At 49.5% G+C, this 23,885-nt stretch overlaps 1 protein-coding gene across 1 annotated transcript in view; it reads left to right on the plus strand.

Moving 5' to 3' along the window:
• Positions 1–23,635, plus strand: part of sema4gb (sema domain, immunoglobulin domain (Ig), transmembrane domain (TM) and short cytoplasmic domain, (semaphorin) 4Gb) — a 254,681-nt gene extending 231,046 nt beyond the window's left edge. Inside the window, exons 13-15 of the mRNA XM_070876489.1 lie at positions 2,531–2,685; positions 13,456–13,517; positions 22,749–23,635. Of these exons, the coding sequence (XP_070732590.1) occupies positions 2,531–2,685; positions 13,456–13,517; positions 22,749–23,635 (1,104 nt within the window). The remainder of the gene's footprint in view (positions 1–2,530; positions 2,686–13,455; positions 13,518–22,748) is intronic.
• Positions 23,636–23,885: the final 250 nt, after the last annotated feature.

Raw genomic sequence — 23,885 nt, forward strand, 5'->3', positions numbered from 1 at the left:
GAGGTCACACTGTTACATCCAACATGTTCATTCCACACCTCGGGATTTATGACATAATGGAAGTTCATGTTAAAGTCATCATCGTAGGCAGTCCCTTGAAATCGAGGAAGACTTGCTTCCACTCTAAGGGCTCAAATTTGCCCAGGACTTGCTTGTTTTTTTTTGGTGCAACTTGATTTTTCTGGAGTATCTTAAAAATCCCCATTCTGCATATTCAATTTGCGCCAGTGTAAGTGAGTTCGTTAGGATTTTTTTTGTTTCGTTTTTTTTTCAAAAGGGGGCGTACCCAGCCACCTACGCCTGTTTTGGCCATTTAAGCCACTTTGGACAGCTAATAGTTGCTCCAAACTAACCTAGGCCAGCTTTTGTGGCCTTGCGGAGAGTTAAGAAATCAGCGCAGGTAGGTACATCAGAGACCATTTGGCCAGAGATAGGGACGGGAAGGGAAGCGGAGAGGACCTTGCAAAGCACTAAACAAAGCACAACAACATTCAAGATGCATAAAAATATTCAAGAAGAATTAAAAAATAAAATTTTTCCTATCAAACCGAGGTCCCATCTGCTTTCTCGGGTGGAAGTTCCTCTACGACACCCTGGTCCACTTCTCATCATCATCTTAGGCAGTCCCTCAAAATCGAGGAAGACTCGCTTCCACTCTAAGGGCCCAAGTTTCCACATGATTTGCGCCTGATTTTTAGGAGCAACTGGTGGAGAACGGACTATCTTAGAAATCGCAATTCTCCACTTTTTTTTTTCTGCAGTTCTAGTCAGGTAGAACAGTTCTACTTTGGAACAGAATTTTTTCTTCAAAAGGGGGCGTGTCCGGCCACTGACGCCTGATTTCAAAGTTTCCACAGTGAAAACGTACTCCAAACTAAAGTAGAATGGAGCAAGTGAAGATTTTTGTAGAACTGAAAAAACCTGTTCTACACTTTAAAAAATAAGGCGCAGGTTACAAATTAGGCGTCCAGAACGAGGTGGGGGGTAGGGAAGTCATTAAATTCTATAATAAATCCTTATTTATATTTATACAAATATACAAATAAATCCAGCCTGAATAAACATTTATAAGCAAAGAAAAGATTAAATAAACCATCTTCCTACCTGTGTGAAAGTGCTTCAGGCAGGCCTTTCGGGACCGAAGGCTGAACGGGCCGGCCCGAGACTTCGGGCAGGGCCCGTCCCCAGCACCAGATTTACAGGTAGGTGGCGTTGGGTTGGGTCGGGTCGGGGAGGGGAGGTTCGGTTCGGTTCGGGGGGGAGAGAGAGAGAGGGGGGGGGGCGGAGGGAGAGAGAGAAAGAGGGAGGGGGGGGCGGAGGGAGAGAGAGAGGGGGTGGGCGGAGGGAGAGGGGGGGGCGGAGGGAGAGAGAGAGAGGGAGGGAGGGAGGGAGACAGAGGGAGGGAGGGAGGGGGGGAGGTCGGATCCAGTCCGGGAGCGGGAGTCGGGTCGGGTCCAGTGGGGGGAGGGTCGGGTTGGGGGGCGGGAGCGCGGGTCGTGTCGGGTCCAGTCGGGGAGCGGGAACAGGAACGCGGGTAGGGTCGGGTCAGGTCCAGTCAGGGGGGCGGGGAGCGGGAACAGGAGCGTGGGTCGAGTCGGGTCAGTCGGGGGGGGGGGGGTGCGCGGGTGTCGGGTGTGGTCCGGAGGCAGGGGGAGCGGGTGTCGGGTCGGGCCTGGTCCGGAGGCAGGAGGGGCGGGGAGCGGGTATCGGGTCTGGTCTGGTCCGGAGGCGGGGGGGGGGGGGGGAGGGCGGGGTGGGGGGGGTGTCTGGTTTGGTCCGGAGGCAGGGGGGAGGGAGCGGGTGTCGGGTCTGGTCTGGTCCGGAGGCAGGGGGGCGGGGAGCGGGTGTCGGGTCTGGTCCGGAGGCAGGGGGGGAGCGGGGAACGAGTGTCGGGTCTGGTCGGGGGTGGGGGAGGGGGGGGGCAGCAGGAGCTGGCCGTGGGAGGAGCCTTATTCACGCAGCCCCAGTGAGGTCATTCAGCCAGGGCTAGGGGCTGCGTGCTTCGGGCCCCTCCCACACAGTTCGGCGCCTGGAGCTACTGCACTTGCGTGCCCACTGTAGGGCGCATGTGCAGAGGTCCCGGACCTGTTTTCAGCGCAGGGACCTGGCTCCGCCCCCCCCACAGCTCGTGCCGCGCTACGCCGAGGGCCAGAGGACCTGTAAGTAGGTGGAGAATACCGAGGATTTTTTTAGGCGCACTTTGTGGCGCGAAAAACGGGCGTCCAGGTCGGGACTGCTCCGCTCTAGGCGCGTGTGGAAACTTGGGCCCTATAAGTGAGTTCTCAGGTGACTGTACAGTCCAATGCGGGAATTACAGTCTCTATAACAGGCAGGAGAGACAGTCGTTGAAGGAAAGGGTGGGTGTGGAGTCTGGTTTGCCGCACACTCCTTCTGCTGCCTGCGCTTGCTTTCTGCTTGCTCTCGGCGACGAGACTCGAGGTGCTCAGTGCGTTAAAGTAGTGCTCGCCCGACAAGGCGCTCTGCGTGTCGTGACGTTTTAACTCTGCTGCCCTGCCTGCTTTGATTACAGAGGATGCTGTACATCGGATCACAGAGCGCCGTGATCCAGCTCCCCCTGGCAAGCTGCCGCAAATATTCCACGTGCTTCGATTGTGTCCTGGCTCGAGACCCTTACTGTGGTTGGGACGGCAAAGCATGCCGGGAGGTTCAGATGGAAAAGGACAGGTACTGTCGGCCATCTTAAGTTTTGACAAAACCTTGTCTGAAATGCCTTGTCTTGGTCGCACAGATAGTCAGTGTGGGCTTTGGCCCAATGTTTCACCTAACTCACCATGAGAAGGAGATGAGGAGAATCTTTTTCTTTACACAGCGAGTTACTATGATCTGGAATGCTCTGCCTGAAAGGGTAGAGGAAGCAGATTCAATACTGACTTTCAAAAGGAAATTGGTTAAAGACTTGTAGGGGAAAAATTTGCTGGGTTATGGGGAAAGAGCAGGGGGAGTGGGACTAATTGGATCGCTCTTTCAAAGAGCCGGCACTGGTATGATGGGCCGAATGGCCTCCTTGTGTGCTGTAAGGTTCTGCGAACGTTTCATTGAGATTTAACATATCTTAGAAACAAGACCAGCTAAAAAGAGGGCTAGATTTTAAAGAGTATTATGAACAGTTTAAGTTCCCAGTTTATTCAGGAATATCCTACCCTATACCATCCTCCTCATAGTCAGTGCCAGCTGTGGCTCAGTGGGTAGCACCCTTGTCTCTGAGTTGAAAGGTTGTGGGTTCAAGTCCCACTCCAGAAACTTGAGCACAAAAATCTAGACTGACACTCCAATGCCATACTGAGGGAGAGCTGTACTGCCACTGTCGTGTCCTCAGGATGAGATGTTAAGCTGAGGCCCATCTGCTAGGTGTAAAAGATCCCATGGCACTATTTTGCAGAAGAGCATGGGAGTTATCCCTGGTGTCCTGGCCAATATTTATCCCTCAATCAACATCACTTAAAAAACAGATTATCTGGTCATTACCACATTGTTGTTTGTGGGAGCTTCCTGTGCGCAAGATGGCTGCAGCGTTTCCCACATTACAACAGTGACTACACTGTAAAAGTACTTCGTTGGCTGTAAAGCGCTTTGGGATGTCCGGTGGTTGTGAAAGGTGCTATATAAATGCAAGCTTTTATTACTGCAGAGGGAAATTCCTGTCGAACATATTGGTTCTTTTACCAAGTTATTGAAACTTTAAAGCATAGTAAAAATTAAAGGGAGCTGGACCGGTGCCTGACTGGGGCAGAGGTTGCGTCGTGTAGAAGGTAAGAGGTAATGAAGTAGAAACACTTGGGTCCGTGTGATCTCCTGGACTGGTCTCGATCGCCTGAGGAGGTTGGAGAGGAATTTCCCAGAGGTTTTTTTCCCCTAATTCGCCCTGGGTTTTTCGCTGGTTTTTTTGCCTCAAGAGATTAAAAAGAAAGAAAGACTTACATTTATATAGCGCCTTTCACGACCACCGGATGTCTCAAAGTGCTTTACAGCCAATTAAGTACTTTTGGAGTGTAGTCACTGTTGTAATGAGTGGGAACATGGCGGGGAGAGGTGGCTTAGGGCGGTGGGGTTCGGACGTGTCTGGTCATGAAGTCCCAGTCATTGTGAGGTGTCAGGCAGGCTTGATGGACCAACCGGCCTTTTCCTGCCCATCCCTTTCGTATGTTTACGTAAACCTGAACCACATGAAAACAACCCAGTTTTGGGGAGATTGTCCTATGAGGAGAGATTGAGTAGACTAAGCCTATATTCGCTAGAGTTTAGAAGAATGAGAGGTGATCTCATTGAAACATACAAATTTCTTACAGGGCGTGACAGGGTAGATGCAGGGAGGATGTTTCCCCTGGCTCGGGAGTCTTTAACCAGGGGTCACAGTCTCAGAATAAGGGGTCGGCCATTTAGGACCAAAATGAGAAATTTCTTCACTCAGAGGGTGTTGAATCTTTGGAATTCTCTACCCCAGAGGGCTGTGGAGGCTCAGTCATTGAGTATATTCAAGACAGAGAGCGATAGATTTTGGGATATTAAGGGGTATGGGGACAATGCAGGAAAGTGGATTTGAGGTAGAAGATCAGCCATAATCTTATTGAATGACAGAGTGGGCTCGAGGGGCCAAATGGCCTCCTCCTGCTCCGAATTCTTATGTTCTTCTGAATCCAGCGAAGCCCTCATCAACGCACTGCTGGGTGGAAATAACAATCAGGGCTGCACGTCATTACAAGCAGACGCTCGTACGTAACTCTTCTCCCGCGATACTTTAGCTGTTTAAAATAATAAACAGGTCAAGACCCGGGTTGCAGCAGCACCGGGGGAAATCATGCAGCAGTGTGTTTGGTGTTCGTTTGTGAACAGGACCTCGCTGTGTTTACAAGCTGCAGAGAGCGGTGCGGGGGGAAGTTCTTTTACAAGAATTTCTTGAACTGCAACCTGGCTGTTTTTTTTGGCAAGCCCTTGACGCCAGTGACAATAGTAAACAGAATTACATAGGAATTTTACAGTGCAGTTCGGCCCAACTGGTCTATGTTGGTGTTTATGCTCCACACATGCCTCCTCCCACTGTCCTTCATCTAATCCTATCTACATATCCTTGTAATCCTTTTTCCCTCATGTAGCCTCCCCTTAAATGCGTCAGTGCGATTCAGCATCGCCTATTCACTGTGGCATTCTCTGTGGGGCTCAGGAGAGGCGCGAGTTCGGGGCCAGAAGAGGCGAGGGCCCAGGGGCAGCATGGACCTTCCCACACTGTAATATGTGTGCACACTAGGCCCGTGCACCTTGGTTGACCCTTGCGACTGGACCAAGACCTAGCTCTATCAAGCCCGTGTGGTGGCTGGTGTGCAACGGCCACCCCACATTAAAAAAATTCACCCACGGGCATCTTCCACCCCTCAGGATGTAGTTCAGGACCTGGAATATTAGGTCCTTCATTGAAACACCTGTGAACTCATCCCATTTTGGCGTGGAAGCAAGTCATCCTCATTTCGAGGGACTGCCTATGATGATGATGATTCCCTGTGGTAACGAGTTCCACGTTCTCACCACTCTCTGGGTGAAGAAGTTAAAGAACGTGTACAGACTCGGGGCTCCAGGGGCAGAGCAGCGTTGGCGGGGAAACCACGGGCCCATAGTGTCTGACGTTCCATCCATTTAATCATCGGGTGGAAAACCCAAGCACGGCGCTCCTGTGCTTTCTGCGATGGCGTTCTGTGCCAGGAGAGCCCAGTCGGGCAGACACCTCGTCCTCGAGCTGCTTCCCAGCCATCAATGTGGGCTCGGGATATCTGACCAACTGCATTAAGGTCAATGGGAGGTCAAATTGGGAGAGGTGTAGAATGGGCAGCTAGTTCAGTATGGCCCATGTTACGCCATCGGCCAAAGTTAAAATGACTCTCTCTGCTTCCAGGGGAAGGGAGAAAATAAAAGTATTATTTTCAGGTTATTTAGATGGCGAGAGATTTAACAACCTTGTATATTAAAAGTAGGCAGCTGTGGTTAGCGCTAGGGAGCGTAGCCTAAAAATGAGAGCTAGGAGTGAAGTTAGGAATCATTTTTTACTCGCTAAGAGTGGTAGAAGTTTGGAACTCTCTTCCACAAACGGCAATTGATGCTAGATAAATTGTTCATTTTAAATCTGAGATTGATAGATTTTTGTTAACCAAAGGATATGGAGTTAGGTCGCAGATCAGCTATCATCATCATCATAGGCAGTCCCTCGAAATCGAGGAAGACTTGCTTCCACTCTAAAAGTGAGTTCTCAGGTGACTGTACAGTCCAATATGGGAATTACAGTCTCTGTCACATGTGGGACAGACAGTGGTTGAAGGAAAGGGTGGGTGGAGAGCCTGGTTTGCTGCACGCTCCTTTCGCTGCCTGCACTTGCTTTCTGCATGCTCTCAGTGACAAGACTCGAGGTGCTCAGCGCCCTCCTGGATGCTCTTCCTCCTCTTCGGGCGGTCTTTGGCCAGGGATTCCCAGGTGTCGGTGCGGATGTTGCACTTTATCAAGGAGGCTTTGAGGGTGTCCTTGAAACGTTTCCTCTGCCCACCTGGGGCTTGCTTGCCGTGCAGGAGTACCGAGTAGAGCGCTTGCTTTGGAAGTCTTGTGTCGGGCATGCAGACAATGTGGCCCGCCCAACGGAGCTGGTCGAGTGTGGTCAGTGCTTCGATTCTGGGGATGTTGGCCTGACCGAGAACACTGACGTTGGTGCGTCTATCCTCCCAGCGGATTTGCAGGATCTTGCGGAGACATCGTTGGTGGTATTTCTCCAGCGATTTGAGGTGTCTACTGTATATGGTCCACGTCTCTGAGCCATACAGGGGGGCAGGTATCACTACAGTCCTGTAGACCGTAAGCTTGGTGCCAAATTTGAGGGCCTGATCTTCGAACACTCTTCCTCAGATCAGCCTGATCTCATTGAATGATGGAACAGGCTCGAAGGGCAGAATAAGAACATAAGAACAAAAGAAATAGGAGCAGGAGTAGGCCACATGGCCCCTCGAGCCTGCTCCGCTATTTAATACAATCATGGCTGATCCGATCATGGACTCAGGTCTACTTCCCTGCCCGCTCCCCATAACCCCTTATTCCCTTATCATTTAAGAAACTGTCTATCTCTGTCTTAATTTTATTCAATGTCCCAGCTTCCACAGCTCTCTGAGGCAGCAAATTCCACAGATTTACAACCCTCTGAGAAAAGAAATGGGCGGCCCCTTATTCTAAGATCATGCCCTCTAGTTTGAGTCTCCCCTATCAGCGGAAACATCCTCTCTGCATCCACCTTGTCAAGCCCCCTCATAATCTTATAAGTTTCGATATGATCACCTCTCATTCTTCTGAATTCCAATGAGAAAAGGCCCAACCTACTCAACCTTTCCTCATAAGTCAACCCCCTCATCTCCAGAATCAACCTTGTGAACTTTCTCTGAACTGCTTCCAAAGCAAGTATATCCTTTGGTAAATATGGAAACCAAAACTGCACGCAATATTCCAGCTGTGGCCTCACCAATACGTTGTATAACTGTAGCAAGACTTCCCTGCTTTTATACTCCATCCCCTTTGCAATAAAGGCCAAGATACCATTGGCCTTCCTGATCACTTGCTGTACCTGCATACTAACCTTTTGTATTTCATGCACAAGTACCTCCTCCTGCTCTTATGTGTCTGTATTTCAGGGGAATCCAAGCTAATTCGAGGTGATTTGGGGCTGCCTGATACTCTACAACACACAGTTAATTAATGTTGTGTTATAAGTAGCGAAGCTATGGCACTAACAGGGTGTGGTGACAAAACAGGAATTAAGAGATTTCCGAAAACACTCCAGTTACCTAGGCAGTGCCTTGTTTGTTTGGTAGACTTCTGAATTTACACAGCTGCCTGGGTGGTTCTCCTTTTAGACATGTCCCAGGAACAGAAAATGCAGAAACTGAAAGAAAACAGTTGTAAAATCTATGGGCTCAAAATTGGCCCAGGAGTTGCTCCGTTTTTTTTGGAGCAACTTGATTTTTCTGGAGTATCTTAAAAATCTCCATTTTGCACATTCAATTTGCGCCAGTGTAAGTGAGTTAGTTAGGATTTTTTTAGTTTTGTTTAGTTTTTTTTCCAAAGGGGGCGTTACCAGCCACTTACGCCCATTTTGGCCATTTAGGCCACTTTGGACAGCTAATAGTTACTCCAAACTAACTTAGGCCAGCGTATGTGGCTACTTGTGGCTGCACAGAAAACCCTTGCGGAGAGTTAAGAAATCAGCGTAGGTAGGGCCATCAGAGGCCAGCAGAACTTAATGACTTGACTAAAGAATGTGAATAGGATCAAACAGCTATACAGGACATTATATGACAATCTTAGCAAAGTTAATTTAATATACAACAGAAGCATTCATGGAAGCTTAAACTACAAAAATAAAAGAAGAGACAAAACATATTTACATAATTTTTTCAAAATAGCCAAAGATAAAATAGAAGTATCTCCTACTTGTAATTCTTATGTTCTTATGTTCTCCCAGCCGCCTAAGCTCACCCACCATCATCCCATCCCTTACAAACAACCCTATCTCCTTGGATCGGGGATCAGACCCTCCAGGATCAGAACAGCACCTGGGGTCAGAGATCGGACATGTCTGGGGATCAGATCTTCCCTAGAGGTCCAGGATCGGACCGCCCACGGGATCGGAACCTTCTATTCCCATGGGGTCGGTGGGCAAACCCACCCTGCGGTTCGGAATCCCACCTCCGCCCCCCCCACCGGGATCAAAACTCCACCCCCCCCCCCCCCAGCCCTGATCAAAACTTCCCCCCCCCACCCCGGGATAAAACTCGCCCCCACCCCGGGATCAAAACTCCCTTCCCCCCATCCCCGCCGCCCCGGCTTGGGCCTCTTACCAACCTGCTTGTTGTGGCCTTCTAGTCCGGGAAGGCAGCGGGACGGCCTGTGCGGGAGGCCACTCGGCCTGGGATAGGGGCGGGATACATCAGGTCCCACGCTGCAGCACGCACACATAGGCTGGGGGCATGTGCGCACATTCCAACGTGTATGTGGAGAGCTGCCGGCACTGTTCCTGGCGCAGGGCCCTAGCTCCGCCCCTAATCGACTGGTCACGCCAAGCCCTGGGAGAGGCAACACAGCGGCCAGAATCGGGGGACATTTTCAGGCCACAAAGTCGGCGCATCTCTGGTGAGTACGTCGAAAAAAGGGGTGGGCCAATTTTGAGCCCTATGATTGGAAAGAAACTCCTTGGGTAGATCGGGACTTTGTTGTGAGTGTGTAAGACGGGCGGTAGTGAGTCGGCATTTCGCAGTGCTCACAATTTTTAAAATAAATATAAATTGGGAGAGAAGTAAAACGGGCTGTCGTCTTGCTATCGTCTCTTTTACACCATCACACAAAGTGAGAATCTACCCCCTTGTAATCAGGAAGGCGAATGGAACGTTGGCCTTCATTGCGAGAGGGATGGAGTACAAAAGCAGGGAGGCCCTACTGCAACTGTACAGGGTATTGGTGAGGCCGCACCTGGAGTACTGCGTGCAGTTTTGGTCACCTTACTTAAGGAAGGATATACTAGCTTTGGAGGGGGTACAGAGACGATTCACTAGGCTGATTCCGGAGATGAGAGGGTTACCTTATGATGATAGATTGAGTAGACTGGGTCTTTACTCGTTGGAGTTCAGAAGGATGAGGGATGATCTTATAGAAACATTTAAAATAATGAAAGTGATAGACTAGATAGAGGCAGAGAGGTTGTTTCCACTGGTCGGGGAGACTAGAACTAGGGGGCACAGCCTCAAAATATGGGGGAGCCAATTTAAAACCGAGTTGAGAAGGAATTTCTTCTCCCAGAGGGTTGTGAATCTGTGGAATTCTCTGCCCAAGGAAGCAGTTGAGGCTAGCTCATTGAATGTGTTCAAGTCACAGATAGATAGATTTTTAACCAATAAGGGAATTAAGGGTTAGGGGGAGCGGGCGGGTAAGTGGAGCTGAGTCCACGGCCAGATCAGCCATGATCTTGTTGAATGGCGGAGCAGGCTCGAGGAGCTAGTTGGCCTACTCCTGTTCCTAATTCTTATGTTCTTATGTAATCTTAAGAGGTTAATGGTGTCACCGGAGGTTCAATTGAGCGTGGAGGCCCCGACCTGTGTGAGAACACCAGAGGCAGGTCGGGACCCTAAAAGGAGCGGCGGCCCAGGAGCAGCGTGGAGACACACCACTACAAGGAGCAGCGTGAGCTGGTGCAGGAGGGCAACGGCAGCGAAGAGTGACGTCATCAAGGTCCAGGTCGGTGATTGGAGCTTGGGCAGATACAGCAGGAGCGGCGAGGTCGTGGAGAAGGAGCAGCGAGAGACTGTAGAGGGATGTGATCAGGGCCCAGGGGATGTGTGAGTTCGGGGCCAGGGGCCCAGGGGCACCACGGGCCAGCCTACACTGCAATATGTGTGCGCACTAGGTCCGTGCAGCAGAGCTGGTCTCCAGTCGTCTTGGTTAATCCTTGCCACTGGACCAAGACCTAGCTCTGTCAAGTCCGTGTGGTGGCTGGTGTGCAACGGCCACCACACGTTAAAACAATCCACGCACAGGTATCTTCCGCCCTTCAGGATCTAGTTCGGGTCCTTCACTGAAACACCTGTGAACTCATTCTTTTTTGGCGTGGAAGCAAGTCATCTTCATTTCGAGAGACTACCTATGATTAAACTGATGATGAATTGAGTTCTGGAAAAGAAAAGAAAGACTTGGATTTATATAGCGCCTTTCACGATCACCGGACGTCTCAAAGCGCTTTACAGCCAATTAAGTACTTTTGGAGTGTGGTCACTGTTGTAATGTGGGAAACACAGCAGCCAATTTGCACACAGCAAGCTCCCACAAACAGCAATGTGATAATGACCAAATAATCTGTTTTTTTGTTATGTTGATTGAGGGATAAATATTGGCACCAGGACACTGGGGATAACTCCCCCTGCTCTTCTTCGAAATAGTGCCGTGGGATCTTTTACATCCACTTTAGAGAGCAGACAGGGCCTCAGTTTAATGTCTCATCCGAAAGACGGCACCTCCGACAGTGCAGCACTCCCTCAGCACTGCACTGGGAGTGGACAGCCCAGATTTTTTTGTGCTCAAGTTGAGCACACAATCTTCTGACTCAGAGGCAAGAGTGCTACGCACTGAGCCACAGCTGGCACTGTAGAGGTTATGGGCATCACTAAGGGCCCAGTTAGCTCCATCCAATATCTATGTTTTTGTTCAAAAAAATGTTATTGCCTTCTCAGCTCTTGCTCTCCCTCCACTGGTGGAGAAAATAAGCTTGTGCCCAGGTGATTGCCATTGACTCTCTCACGGCTGGAGATACACGAACATCGCCTGGTGTAATCCGCTTTCCTGTCTCTGCGCGGAAACGCCTGGCCTTCAGCTCACTTCCTGTGATGTTGTGGCTGTAACAAAGTGCTCAGTGTGAGGGAAATCAAAGCCGTGATCTTGCACCATACCTCAGCCCAGTGCGTGGATGCGCCAGTGGGCTTTCAGACCACCCCAGGAACACGCAATTACTTTGGAAAAAAAGGAGACTTCGAGGTGCCTTGATTAAAGTTTGAGAGGTTATGAAAGGAAATTGGCAACTTTTAATGTATGCACCTGTGAGCATGCTCATAGGTTTGTAGTGCTGTTGACTCTAGAGGAGTCCGTGTTCCATGTGTATGTACAGTGTGTGAGGTTGCAGCCACTGTTCCATTATTTGAAGGGGCTGCTCCTCAAATTCTGGTTGCACTTCAGTCCCACACTCCTGATCTTTGGGCACCCTGTGCAGAGGGGAGTGGGTAGGTCCGAGGGCCTCCTCGTAGGACTGCTCCTGGGCACAGCCAAGGGTGCCATCAGCCGGTCCAGGTAACGGGCGGTCGAGGGGGTCGTTCAGCCTGATGCCTGCCTCTCTTCTGCGCTTACATCCGAGCTAGGGTGTCCTTAGAGATGAGCACACGGTATCCACCTACTGGTACTCGCTCGCGGCCTTCCGCGAGAGGTGGGTGCTGGAAGGACTGGAGTGCATCATCATCCCCGGCAACCAAATTTTAATTGATTTTATATGTTTTAAAGTTTAATTTGTTTTTATTGCCGGTTTTAGTGTCCTCCCCAGTCAGGGGGCACTTGTATAATTTGCCTCTCGGTGCCCTAAAAAACCCCACAAAAAACTCCAAAAAAAACCCAAAAAACAAAAAAAAAGGGCACCTGAAAAGTGTTTGGAGTGTCTCCCCCCCCCCCCCCCCACCCTTTTAATAAGGGGGCACTTGATTTAACGTTTATTTTTGTTTTGCAACAAAAGAGTTGTAGAGCTGTTGAGTCTAGAGGAGTCCGTGTTCCATGTGTATGTACAGTGTGTGAGGTTGCAGCCCCTGTTCCATTATTTAAAGGGGCTGCTCCTCAAATTTTGTTTGCACTACAGTCCCACACTCCTAATCTTTGGGCACCCTGTGTGGAGGGGAGCGGATAGGTTGGAAGGCCTCCTCGTAGGACTGCTCCTGGGCATGGCCAAGGGGGCCATCAACCGGTCCAGGCAGCGGGTGGTCGAGGGGGTTGTTCAGCCTGACTGCCTGCCTCACTTCCACGGTTACATCCGAGCCAGGGTGTCCCTGGAGATGGAGCACGCGGTGTCCACCGGTACGCTCGCGGCCTTCCGCGAGAGGTGGGCGCCGGAGGGACTGGAGTGCATCCTCACCCCTGCAACCAAATTTTAATTTGATCGTTAAAGCTTAAAAGTTAATTTGGTTAATTAGCCCGTTTTAGTACCCCCCATTAACAAGGGGGCACTTGATTTATAGCTTCACAAAAATAATTGTGGAGCTATTCCAGGCACTTGATTTAAAGTTTCTACTCAAAATAGTTGTAGAGATGTTGAGTTGGGAGTGGCTTAGTCAGTCATGTGATGTTCACAAGACTCAATAAAACCCCAGCCAGTTGGGTTCGGGGGATCCATGATGAGGCAGGTGGTTGTGAGCCTGGTGCATGAACTGGTAATGTGTAGTGTTATTGTTAAACCCTTAGCTAATAAACCAACTAGTTCTTAATAGCAATGTGTTGCCATGAATTCTTAAGCAAAGAACCCTTGAAGGAAATACATTGCAGCAACCAAGGCAAATTGTTCACAGTGGGAAAGGGTTCAAATACCAATTGGGGGATCAATTAAAAATGAAGAGGGTAGGAATAAATCGGTGGAACACCCTCACTCAAAGGGTAAGAAACTTGGAGTAACAATGAGGGTCAGATGATTTAGACCACTATAGGCATGGGTACTGAGCCTGATGACTGAATTGAGCCCATCGCTGGGATTTGGGCACGGGGTCCTTGGCAGGTGCAAGTGGTGTGTAGATGCCTTGCCCCGCTGTTGTTCTGTTACCGCGGAAATTCTTCCCGCTTGGCCTTTGCTGCTGGTAGCCCTCCACTTTCGCGCCCTTCACTCAAGGTTTGTTTTCTCTGTTGCAGATCGCAGCTGATTCAAGACATTGTGAATGGGAACAAAGGTTGTTTGGACAGCGGTGCAGATGGTATGTAGCTGTTTACTTTCACATGTGCACGTAATCCTGACCGTTGGTCGTAGAGTGTGGGAACTGCTCTCGCAGGACCACTCGAGAGGACTTGGCTGGAGAATGTCGCTCATGATATTAAGCAAACTGTGTGCATGGCGACAGGGATGGAGGAGGAAGCAAAAAGGAAGAGGTCCAGTTTAACTTGGAGCTCCTGGAAGAAGCAGTCTAGATAAGGAAAGGAAAATGGAGTTGTTTGCTGACAGATTGGTAAAGTAATGGGCATGGGAATGTACTGGTTATGGTAATCCAGAGGTCCAGGCTAATAATCCAGTGAATGTGAGTTCCAATCCCATTTGACGTTGAATTCAGTTTAAAAATATGGAAATAAAAAGATGGTATCAGCAAAAATGTCCATGAAGCTGTCGGTCCCTCGAACGAGGATGACTTGCTGGCACAAGAGCTCACAGATGTTTCAATGAAGGACCCGATGTTTCAGTCCTGAACTCCAGTTGAAGGGGTGGAAGATGCTTGTGTGTGGATTTTTTTTAACCTGTGGTGATCGTTGCACATCAGCCACCACACGGGCTTGACAGAGCTAGGCCTTTACCCAGTGGCAAGGGTTAATCAGGACAATTGGAGACCTGCTCTGCTGCATGGTCCTAGCGCGCACACATATCGCAGTGTGGGTAGGCCCGTGCTGCCCCTGGGCCCTCGGCTCTTCTGGGCCCCGTACTTTCATTCGCTGCACCTCCACCACGATCTCTCGCCGCTCCTCCGCTACAAATATTCACCGCACCTCCGCCACGATCTCTCACCATTCCTCCGCCACAAAACACTCGCCGTACCTCCGCCACGATCTCTCACCGTTCCTCCGCACCACCAAACATTCGCCGATCTTCTGCCACGACCACCCACCGAATCTCAGCCACAATTCCTCAACGCTCCTCTGCCTCGAGCACTCGCCACACCTCCGCCACGACCTTCCCGCTCCTCTGCTTTACCAGGGCCCCGCCGATACTCCTGCCCACGCTCCAAACAGCGACCTGGGTCCTGATGACGTCACCCAGTCGCCCACCTCAAAGCTGTTGCATACCTGGAGCAGCTCATGCTGGAAGTTTGGTGACCCACATGTAGTTGACTCCCAACTGCCCTTTGAAGTGGCTTAGCAAGCCCACTCTGTTGTGTCCAGGGCAACTAGGGATGGGCAATAATTGCTGACCTAACCAGCGACGCCCATATCCAGGGCTCCTCTGAAGGCATTGTCTGGTGTATCATTGAACACAAGCCTCAGCCTCAGTTCCCGGTACTGGGCTGAATTAGCTGATCTCAGCAGGGCAGCAGTTGGGGTGCTACATCTGGTCTAGGCACCCCCGAACTGGGGATTACATTGGATATATGCAACAGAGAAACAGGCCATTTGGCTCAACCAATCCATGCCAGTGTTTGTGCTCCACTCGAGCCTCCTCCCATCTTTCCTCATCTAACTCTATCAGCATAACCCTCTATTCCCTTCTCCCTCATATGCTTGTCCAGCCTCCCCTTAAATGCATCTATACTATTCGCTGCAACCACTCCCTGTGGTAGCAAGTTCCACATTCTCACCACTCTTTGGGTAAAGAAGTTTCTTCTGAATTTCCTATTGGATTTCTTGCTGACTATCTTATATTGATGGCCTCTGGTTATGCTCTTCCTCACAAGTGGAAACACTCTCCCTGCATCCACTCTATCAAAACCTTTCATAATTTTAAAGACCTCTATTAGGTCACCCCCTCAGCCTTCTTTTTTCAAGAGAAAAGAGACCCAGTCTGTTCATCCTTTCCTGATATGTATAACCTCGCATTTCTGCTATCATCCTTGTAAATCTTCTCCGCACCCTCTCCAGTGCCTCGATATCTTTTATCAGTATGGTGACTAGAATTGTACACAGTACTCCAAGTGTGGTCTAACCAAAATTCGATACTAGTTTAGCACAACTTCTCTACTTTTCAATTCTATTCCTCTGGAGATAGACTCTAGTGCTAGGATTGGTAGTGAGGTGCAAAATCATTCACTCCTGATGGGCTATCCATGATCCCTGCTGGAAGGAGGACATCAGATAGAGATCAGGCTTGGCTGTGATGGCTGGGGTTGTTTTCTTTAAAACAGAGGGGGCTGAGGGGAGATTTAATTGAGGTGTATAAATTATGAGGGACCTAGATAGAGTGGATAGGAATGATCTATTTCCCTTAGCAGAGAGGTCAATAACCAGGGGCATAGATTTAAGGTAATTGGTAGAAGGATTAGAGGGAAGTTGAGGAGAACCTTTTTCACCCGGAGGGTGGTGGGGGTCTGGAACTCGCTGCCTGAAAGAGTGGTAGAGGCAGAAACCCTCACCACGTTGAAGAAGTACTTGGATATGCACCTGAAGTGCCGTAACCTACAGGACTACGGACCAAGAGCAGGAAAGTGGGATTAGACTGGATAGCTCTTTTACGGCCGGCACGGACATGGTGGGCTGAATGGCCTCTTTCTGTGCCATGAATCTCTATGATTCTCAGAGTAAGCTGCTGCCAGTCTGGCCTTGAACATGAAGGGATGGCCCCTTGGCGAGACCCTCGCTGGTGGGACTGGGCCTTGGGGATCTTCGGGAGGCGAGGGGAGGGAATTGGGGGAACTGGAGGGAAATGGAGTTACGAACAAGGTTAGCGGCACAGCCCGATATTGGCGGGCTGATTTCACGATCGGACAGCCGAGCGAGGAGTGGCTCTCATAGGAATGGTAGGGTGTGAAATCACAGGCCTGCGATTTCCCTACGGAAGCAGCCCTGATGTTTTCACAGGAGGAGATCGGAAGTGAGAAAAGGCAATTATAACCAGTGGTTAGTTGCTCAATCCTGTAAATTGGGAGAACGGGTGCTAATTCTCAGTTATAGCCTGTATTCCTGGAATAAGCTCAATGGTTACCTGGCAATCTACTAATGAGCTTACTCAAGATTAGAATAAAAGGCCTAGAGCTGATTAAAGTGCTTGTTCATGGAAATACTGTGTTTTAACACGTTCCTTTCCAAATTTCATTCCAGCACAAATGAGATTCTGTTGTCACCTCTGGGACCTGTGTTTAAAACCAGGCAATCTGGTATGGAGAAAGTGTCTTTCACTCTGGGGGTCCCAAGTCTAATTACATTGAATCACATAGAATATCCAGCACAGAAACAGGCCCTTCAGCCCAACCTCCGCTCGAGCCTCCTCCCATCCTTCCTCTATTCAGCATCACCCTCTATTCCCTTCTCCCTCATGCATTGATAGTATCATCTATGGCTCAGTGGGCAGCACCCTCGCCTCTGAGTCCACTCCAGGGACTTGAGCACTAAAATCGAGGCTGACACTCCCAGTGCAGTGCTGAGGGAGCGCTGCACTGTCGGAGTTACCGGCGTTCGGGTGAGACGTTAAACCGAGGCCCCATCTGCTCTGTCAGGTGGACGTAAAATATCCTGTGGCACTATTTCGAAGTAGAGTAGGGAAGCTATTCCTGGTGTCCTGGCCAATATTTATCCCTCAATCAACATAACAAAAACAGATTATCTGGTCATTATCACGTTGCTGTTTGTGGGAGTTTGCTGTGTGCAAATCGGCTGCTGTGTTTCCCACATTACAACAGTGATACACTCCAAAAGTACTTCATTGGTTGTAAAGCACTTCGAGTCAGCTGGTGGTCGTGAAAGGCACAATATAAATGCAAGCCTTTCTTTCATATGCGTATCTAGCCTCTCATTAAATGCATGTATATTATTTGCCATAACCACTCCCTGTGGTTGTGAATTCCACATTCTCACCACTCTCTGGGTAAAGAAGTTTACTGAATTCCCTTTTTGATTTCTTGGTGGCTATCTTATATTGATGGCTCTTCCCCACAAGAGGAAACATTCTCTCTGTGTTTACTCTACACAAAACCTTTCATAATTTTCAAGATTAGGAGACCCCCTCAGCCTTCTTGTTTCAAGAGAAAACAGACTCAGCCTGTTCATCCTGTCCTGAGAGGTACAACCTCTCAGTTTTGGTATCATCCTTGTGAATCTTCTCTGCACCCTCTCCAAAGCCTCTATGTCCTTTTTAGAATATGGCGAATAGAACTGTACGCAGTACTCCCAAGTGTGGTCTAACCAAGGTTCGATACAAGTCTAGCATAACTTCTCTACTTTTCATAAGAACATAAGAACATAAGAAATAGGAGCAGGAGTAGGCCATACGGCCCCTCGAGCCTGCTCCGCCATTTAATATGATCATGGCTGATCCGATCATGGACTCGCGTCCACTTCCTTGCCCGCTCCCCATAACCCCTTATTCCCTTATCGGTTAAGAAACTGCATCTCTATTTCAATTCTATTCCTCTAGAATTAAACCCTGGTGCTTGGTTTGCTTTTTTATGGCCTTGCTAACCTGTCGCTACTTTTAGTGATTTGTGTATTTCCCAGATCCCTTTGCTTCTCTACCCCATTTAGATTCTTATTTTCCAAGTAATATGTGACCTCCTTATTCTTCTCACCAAAATGTAATATCTCACACTTTTTTGTGTTGAAATACTTCTTTTTAGGCGGTCCCTCGTATCGAGGATGACTTGCTTCCACACCAAAAAGGGATGAGTTCACAGGTGTTTCAATGAAGGACCTAATATTCCAGGTCCTGAACTACATGTTGAAGGGTGGAAGATGCCTGTGCATGGATTTTTTTAAAGTGTGGGGGTTGTTGCACACCAGCCACCACTCAGGCTTGACAGAGCTAGGTCTTGTTCCAGTGGCAGGGATTAACCGAGAAGATTGAAGACCAGCTCTGCTGCACGAATCTCATCATCATCATCATAGGCAGTCCCTCAAATCGAGGATGACTTGCTTCCATGTCAAAAAGTTCACAGGTGTTTCAATGATGGACCTAAAATTCCAGGTCTGAACTAAATCTTGAAAGGTGGAAGATGCCAGTGCTTGGATTTTTTTAACGTGTGGTGACTGTTGCACACCAGCCAACACACAGGTTTGACAGAGCTAGGTCTTGGTCCAGTAGCAAGGATTAACCAAGACGACTGGATCTAGCACGCACACATATCGCAGTGTGGGCTGGCCCGTGCTGCCCCTGGGCCCTCGCCTCTTCTGGGCCCCGAACTCACGCCTCTCCTGAGCCCTAATCACATCGCTCCACGATCTCTCGCCACTCCTTCGCCCCGACCTCGCTGCTCCTCTGCTGCTTGCCGCCTCTCCTGCTGCACCTGCCCACACTCCAATCACTGACCTGGATTGTGGTGACGTCCAATTCAGTCGCCCACCTCCAGATCGTCGCCACCCTGAAACCGCTGCTCCCTGAAGTGGCTGCAGTGACCTGTCGCAGGTCGGGGCCATAATAGGAGCGGAGGTGCAAGAGCAGCATGGTGGCCCCGACCTGCGAGAAACCACCAGCCGTTGAAATACATTGGCCCATTCTGCAAGTTTATGAATGTCTTTTAAGTTACAGCAGATCCTGGTTGACACTGAATCTACAAGAATAAAAAGTGCCGTAATCTTGCGCTAATTGGCATTAGTATGGTAAGCCTACTCAGACTGATCATCAGAATAGCTGGTGGGATTTGGGATTGTCATGCCACTGCATTTCCGGGTGAAGTTGACGTTAAAATTATTTGGACAGTGAAAAGAGGGCTTTACTCCATGTACTTTACCTAACCCGAGAGTGCTTGGTGCTGACAATAAATGAAAAAACCGCCCTGTTCCACATCTGCTCTCTCAGGTAGACGGTAAAAGATCCCATGGCACTATTCCGAAGAAGAGCAGGGGAGATATCCCCAATGTCCTGGCCAATATTTATCCCTCAATCAACATCACTAAAAAACAGATTATCCGGTCATTATCACGTTGCTGATTGTGGGAGCTTACTGTGCGCAAATTGGCTGCCGCGTTTCCCACATTACAACAGCGACTACACTTCAATAAGTACTTCATTGGCTGTAAAACGGCTTGGAACGTCTGGTGGACGTGAAAGGCACTATATAAATGCAAGTCTTTCTTTTCTATCTTTCTGATATTAGCGCATTTTATTGTAGTTGGCTGAAATGTAACTTTTCCTTTTGTTGAAGAAAGTTAAAATCAGGTGCAAAGATATACAATGTAGAGTTTAGCTCCCGACTTGGCAGTTTCTGCATTGTTGCAGAGGTGGGGAAAATAGCTCCCTACTTTTAAGTCTTTTAGAGGAAGCGCAGTTATAAAAAGAACGACTTGCATTTATATGGCGTCTTTCACAACCACTAGACGTCCCTAAGCACTTTACAGTCAATACTTTTGTACTTAAGTACTTTTTGAAGAGTAGTCATTGTTGTAATGTGGGAAACACAGCAGCCAATTTACACACAGCAAGCTCCCACAGTCAGCAAAGTGATAATGACCAGATAATCTATTTTATGATGTTGATTGAGGGATAAATATTGGCCAGGACACCGGGGATAACTCTCCTGCTCTTCTTCAAAATAGTGCCACGGAATCTTTTACATCCACCTGAGAGGGCAGACAAGAGCTTGGTTTAACGTCTCATTTGAAAGACGGCACCTCCGACAGTGCAGCACTCCCTCAGCACTGACTGCACTGGAGTGTCAGTCTCGATTGTTGTGCTCAAGTTATCACTAATTTAACGCACTAAATATATTTACAACAACAACAACAACTTTTATTTGTATAGCACCTTTAACATAGTAAAATGTCCCAAGGCACTTGACAGCAGTATTACAAGACAAGACAGATAAATTTGACACCGAGCCACATAAGAAATTACGGCAGGTGACCAAAAGCTTGGTCAAAGAGGTAGGTCTTAAGGAGCATCTCTAAGGAGGAAAGAGAGGTAGAGAGGCGGAGAGGTTTAGGGAGGGAGTTCCAGAGCTTAAGGCCCAAGCAGCTGAAGGCACGTCCACCGATGGTTGAGCAATTATAATTAGGGATGCTCAAGACGGCAGAATTTGAGGAGCGCAGACATCTCGTGGGATTGTGAGGCTAAAATAGATTACAGAAATAGGGAGAGGCAAGGTCATGGAGGGATTTGTAAACAAGGATAAAAATTTTGAAATCGAGGCGTTGTTTAACCGGGAGCCAATGTAGGTCAGCGAGCACAGGGGTGATGGGTGAGCGGGACTTGGTGCGAGTTAGGACATGGGCTGCCGAGTTTTGGATGACCTCAAGTTTACGTAGGGTAGAATGTGGGAGGCCAGCCGGGAGTGCGTTGGAGTAGTCAAGTCTGGAGGTAACAAAGGCATGGATGAGGGTTTCAGCAGCAGAAGAGCTGAGGCAGGGGTGGAAGTGGGCAATGTTATGGAGGTGGAAATACGTGGTTTTAGTTATGCCACGGATATGTGGCCGGGAGCTCATTTCGGTCAAAGATGACACCTAAGTTGCGAACAGTCTGGTTAGGGAGAGGGATAGAGTCAGTGGCTAGGGAACGCAGTTTGTGGTGGGGAGCAAAGACAATGACTTCGGTCTTCCCAATATTTAATTGGAGAAAATTTCTGCTCATCCGGTACTGGATGTCGGACAACTTAGAGAATGTGCAGAGGTCGAGAGAAGTGGTGGAGAGATAGAGCTTGGTGTTGTCAGCGTACATGAGGAAACTGACTCCGTGTTTTCAGATGATATCACCAAAGGGCAGCATGTAGATGAGAAATAGGAGGGGGCCAAGGATAGATCCTTGGGGATCCCAGAGTTAAGCTGCGGGAGTGGGAAGAGAAGCCATTGCAGGAAATTTTCTGACTACGATTAGATAGATAAGAATGGAGCCAGGCGAGTGCAGTCCCACCCAGGTGGAAATTTACAGTAAATTGTCCCTCCTGTTACATATGGTCGGTGGATGAAGACAAGTTTTTTGTTTTCCATGCAAGGTAGAAACAGAGTTGGGAGAGACACTGCAGAAACTGGCTTCACAGAACCAAATTAGTGGCCAGAGCCTGTAACTGCATCGTGACAGTTGACGTTGCCGAATTTAGGGGGAAATGTTGACATGCTTATTTACAATGGCTCATGTCAACACGTTACCAAAAAATCGGTTGGTAACTGGAAGTAAGAGTTGTGGTCGGGATTGGCCTCTGTTGTGAGATCTTCATGGTGGATCAAGAGGGCGGGCCTACTCAAAGAGGCTTGAAACTGTAAGGGCATGAGGGTGATTCTCCCTTTTGGGGAAGTACCTTGGGCTCCATCCTCAGTCCCCCCATGATGTTATAGGTGGCTCACCTACCTTTTGCTCTGACATGCCAACCCACTCTGCCACCATGGTAGCTTACTAATTGGCTGTCATTCGCTGAGAAACTGAGTCTTTCCCTGGTTGCATTCGCTAATAATTGCTTCATAGCAATGATTGGATACAAAATATTTCCGTCACTGTAAGGGGGCTCCCCTTAATAGTATAGTGCTAGCCATGGCTCAGTGGGTAGCACACTCACCTCCGAGTCAGAAGGTTGTGGGTTCAAGTCCCACCCCAGGGACTTGAGCACTAAAATCTAGGCTGACACTGCCAGTACTGTCGGAGTTGCCATCATTTGGATGTGTTATGTATGTTAACTGGGTTTTACCTGCCACCAGACTGTCGGAGTCCCAGTGGTCACTGGCAGACATGTGCAAGCCGTGTATATAATGTTGGCAGCCATGTTGAATCCTCACTTTGAGAATAAATAAACTGGAGTAAGGTCATGCCTGAGCTAGCTCACCGAACTTAGGCTCGTGGAGTTATTCGATACTTAACAGGATGAGACCTTTAACCGAGGCCCCGTCTGCTCTCTCAGGTGGACGTAAAAGATCCCATGGCACTATTTTCGAAGAAGAGCAGGGGAGTTATCCCCCGTGTCCTGGCCAATATTTATCCCTCAATCAACAGTAAAAAAAAACAGATTGTCTGGTCATTATCACATTGCTGTTTGCGGGAGCTTGCTGTGCGCAAATTGGCTGCTGCGTTTCCCACAGTGCCTACACTCCAAAAGTACTTCATTGGCTGTAAAGCGCTTTGAGACGTCCGGTGGTCGTGAAAGGCACTATATAAATGCACTGTGGTCTCTGAAAACCAGGGAGAGAGGACCTGAGGGAGAGAGGGAGAGGGTCAGTGAGATTATGTGTGTGTGTGTGTGCGCGCTAGGCCTATGCAGCAGAGCCTGGTCTCCAATGGTCTTCAAGTGTTTCTTTCTTAAGAAGTTTCTACATTGATAGCAATGATAACATGGTTCCAGATAATAAACGCTACCCTTTTTCATCCCCCCCCCACACAGTTCCTTTAGAAGTGATGAGCAGAAGAGTCCAGAGGGGATCGGACATTTTCTTGCCATGCCGTCTGAGTTCGAACACTGCCGTCGCGAGATGGGAAATCAATGAGGTGGAGCTCCGTGCCGATGGCGGGAAAGACTACCGTCAGGGGGACGGTGGTCTGGTGGTGATGGGCGTGCAGGCCGCCGACGCTGGGGATTACCGCTGCTTGGCCCAAGAGAATGGAGTGCGATACGCGGTGGCCTCATACAACATCAGCGTGGCAGATGGCTTGGCCACCTCCCCACCCTCCCCTCCCTCGTTACCGCAGCGGCAGATCTCCAAGGGCCGGGAGTTCATCTATCTCATCGCCATCGCGGTGCTGGCCGCCGTCACCTTTGTGCTGTCCACCTTGTCCGTCTACCTCTTCTGCTCGCCCGCCAAGCGGGGCGACTACAACATGCGGCTGCCCAGGTCGGCGACGGTGGAGCTGCAGAACATTTCCGGCAGCTGCGGGGGCAAGGAGGAAGGGGAGGGGGAGGAGGGCTGCTACTCCGGCGACCGCTTCCTGAAGATCATCCCCGGCGAGGGCGCCACGGCGGGCAACCACCGGACCCCCGCGGTCGAGCTGCTGCCGCCTCCTCCCCCACCCCCACCGCTGCCGCTGCCCCCCGACCCCTCCCCCTCCTCCTCCACTGCCGACCCCGCCGCCGCCACCACCCCCAACGGGCTGCCGGGCCTGCCCCACGTGCTGAGGAAGATGAACGGCAACAGCTACGTGCTGCTGCGGCAGGCCGGCGAGACCGAGGCCACCTCGCCCCGCTACCACTCCTTCACCGAGGAGCTGAGCAAGATGCTCGAGAAGAGGAAACACGCCCAGCTAGTGGAGAAGCCGGACGAGAGCTCGGTCTGAGAGGAAGGGGGGAGGCGGGGAGGAGAGGGGGGGAGAGGCGGTGGGACCTCGCAGTGAGAACTCCGAATTATCTACCTCATTCAGTATTCCAAGAAAATCCACTGTGGAATGGTCTACTTTGTGTTTTACCTGAACCTTTCACTGCTTCATCTGAGGCCCGTTTAGAATTCAACAAGAAGAAATTGTACATATTAAAAAAAAAACCTTTTATCACCTGTAAATAACATCTGATCTTTAATATATATATATA

The sequence above is a fragment of the Pristiophorus japonicus genome, chromosome 3 (genome assembly GCF_044704955.1).
Source record: "Pristiophorus japonicus isolate sPriJap1 chromosome 3, sPriJap1.hap1, whole genome shotgun sequence".
In the NCBI taxonomy this organism is placed as follows: Eukaryota; Metazoa; Chordata; class Chondrichthyes; family Pristiophoridae; genus Pristiophorus; species Pristiophorus japonicus.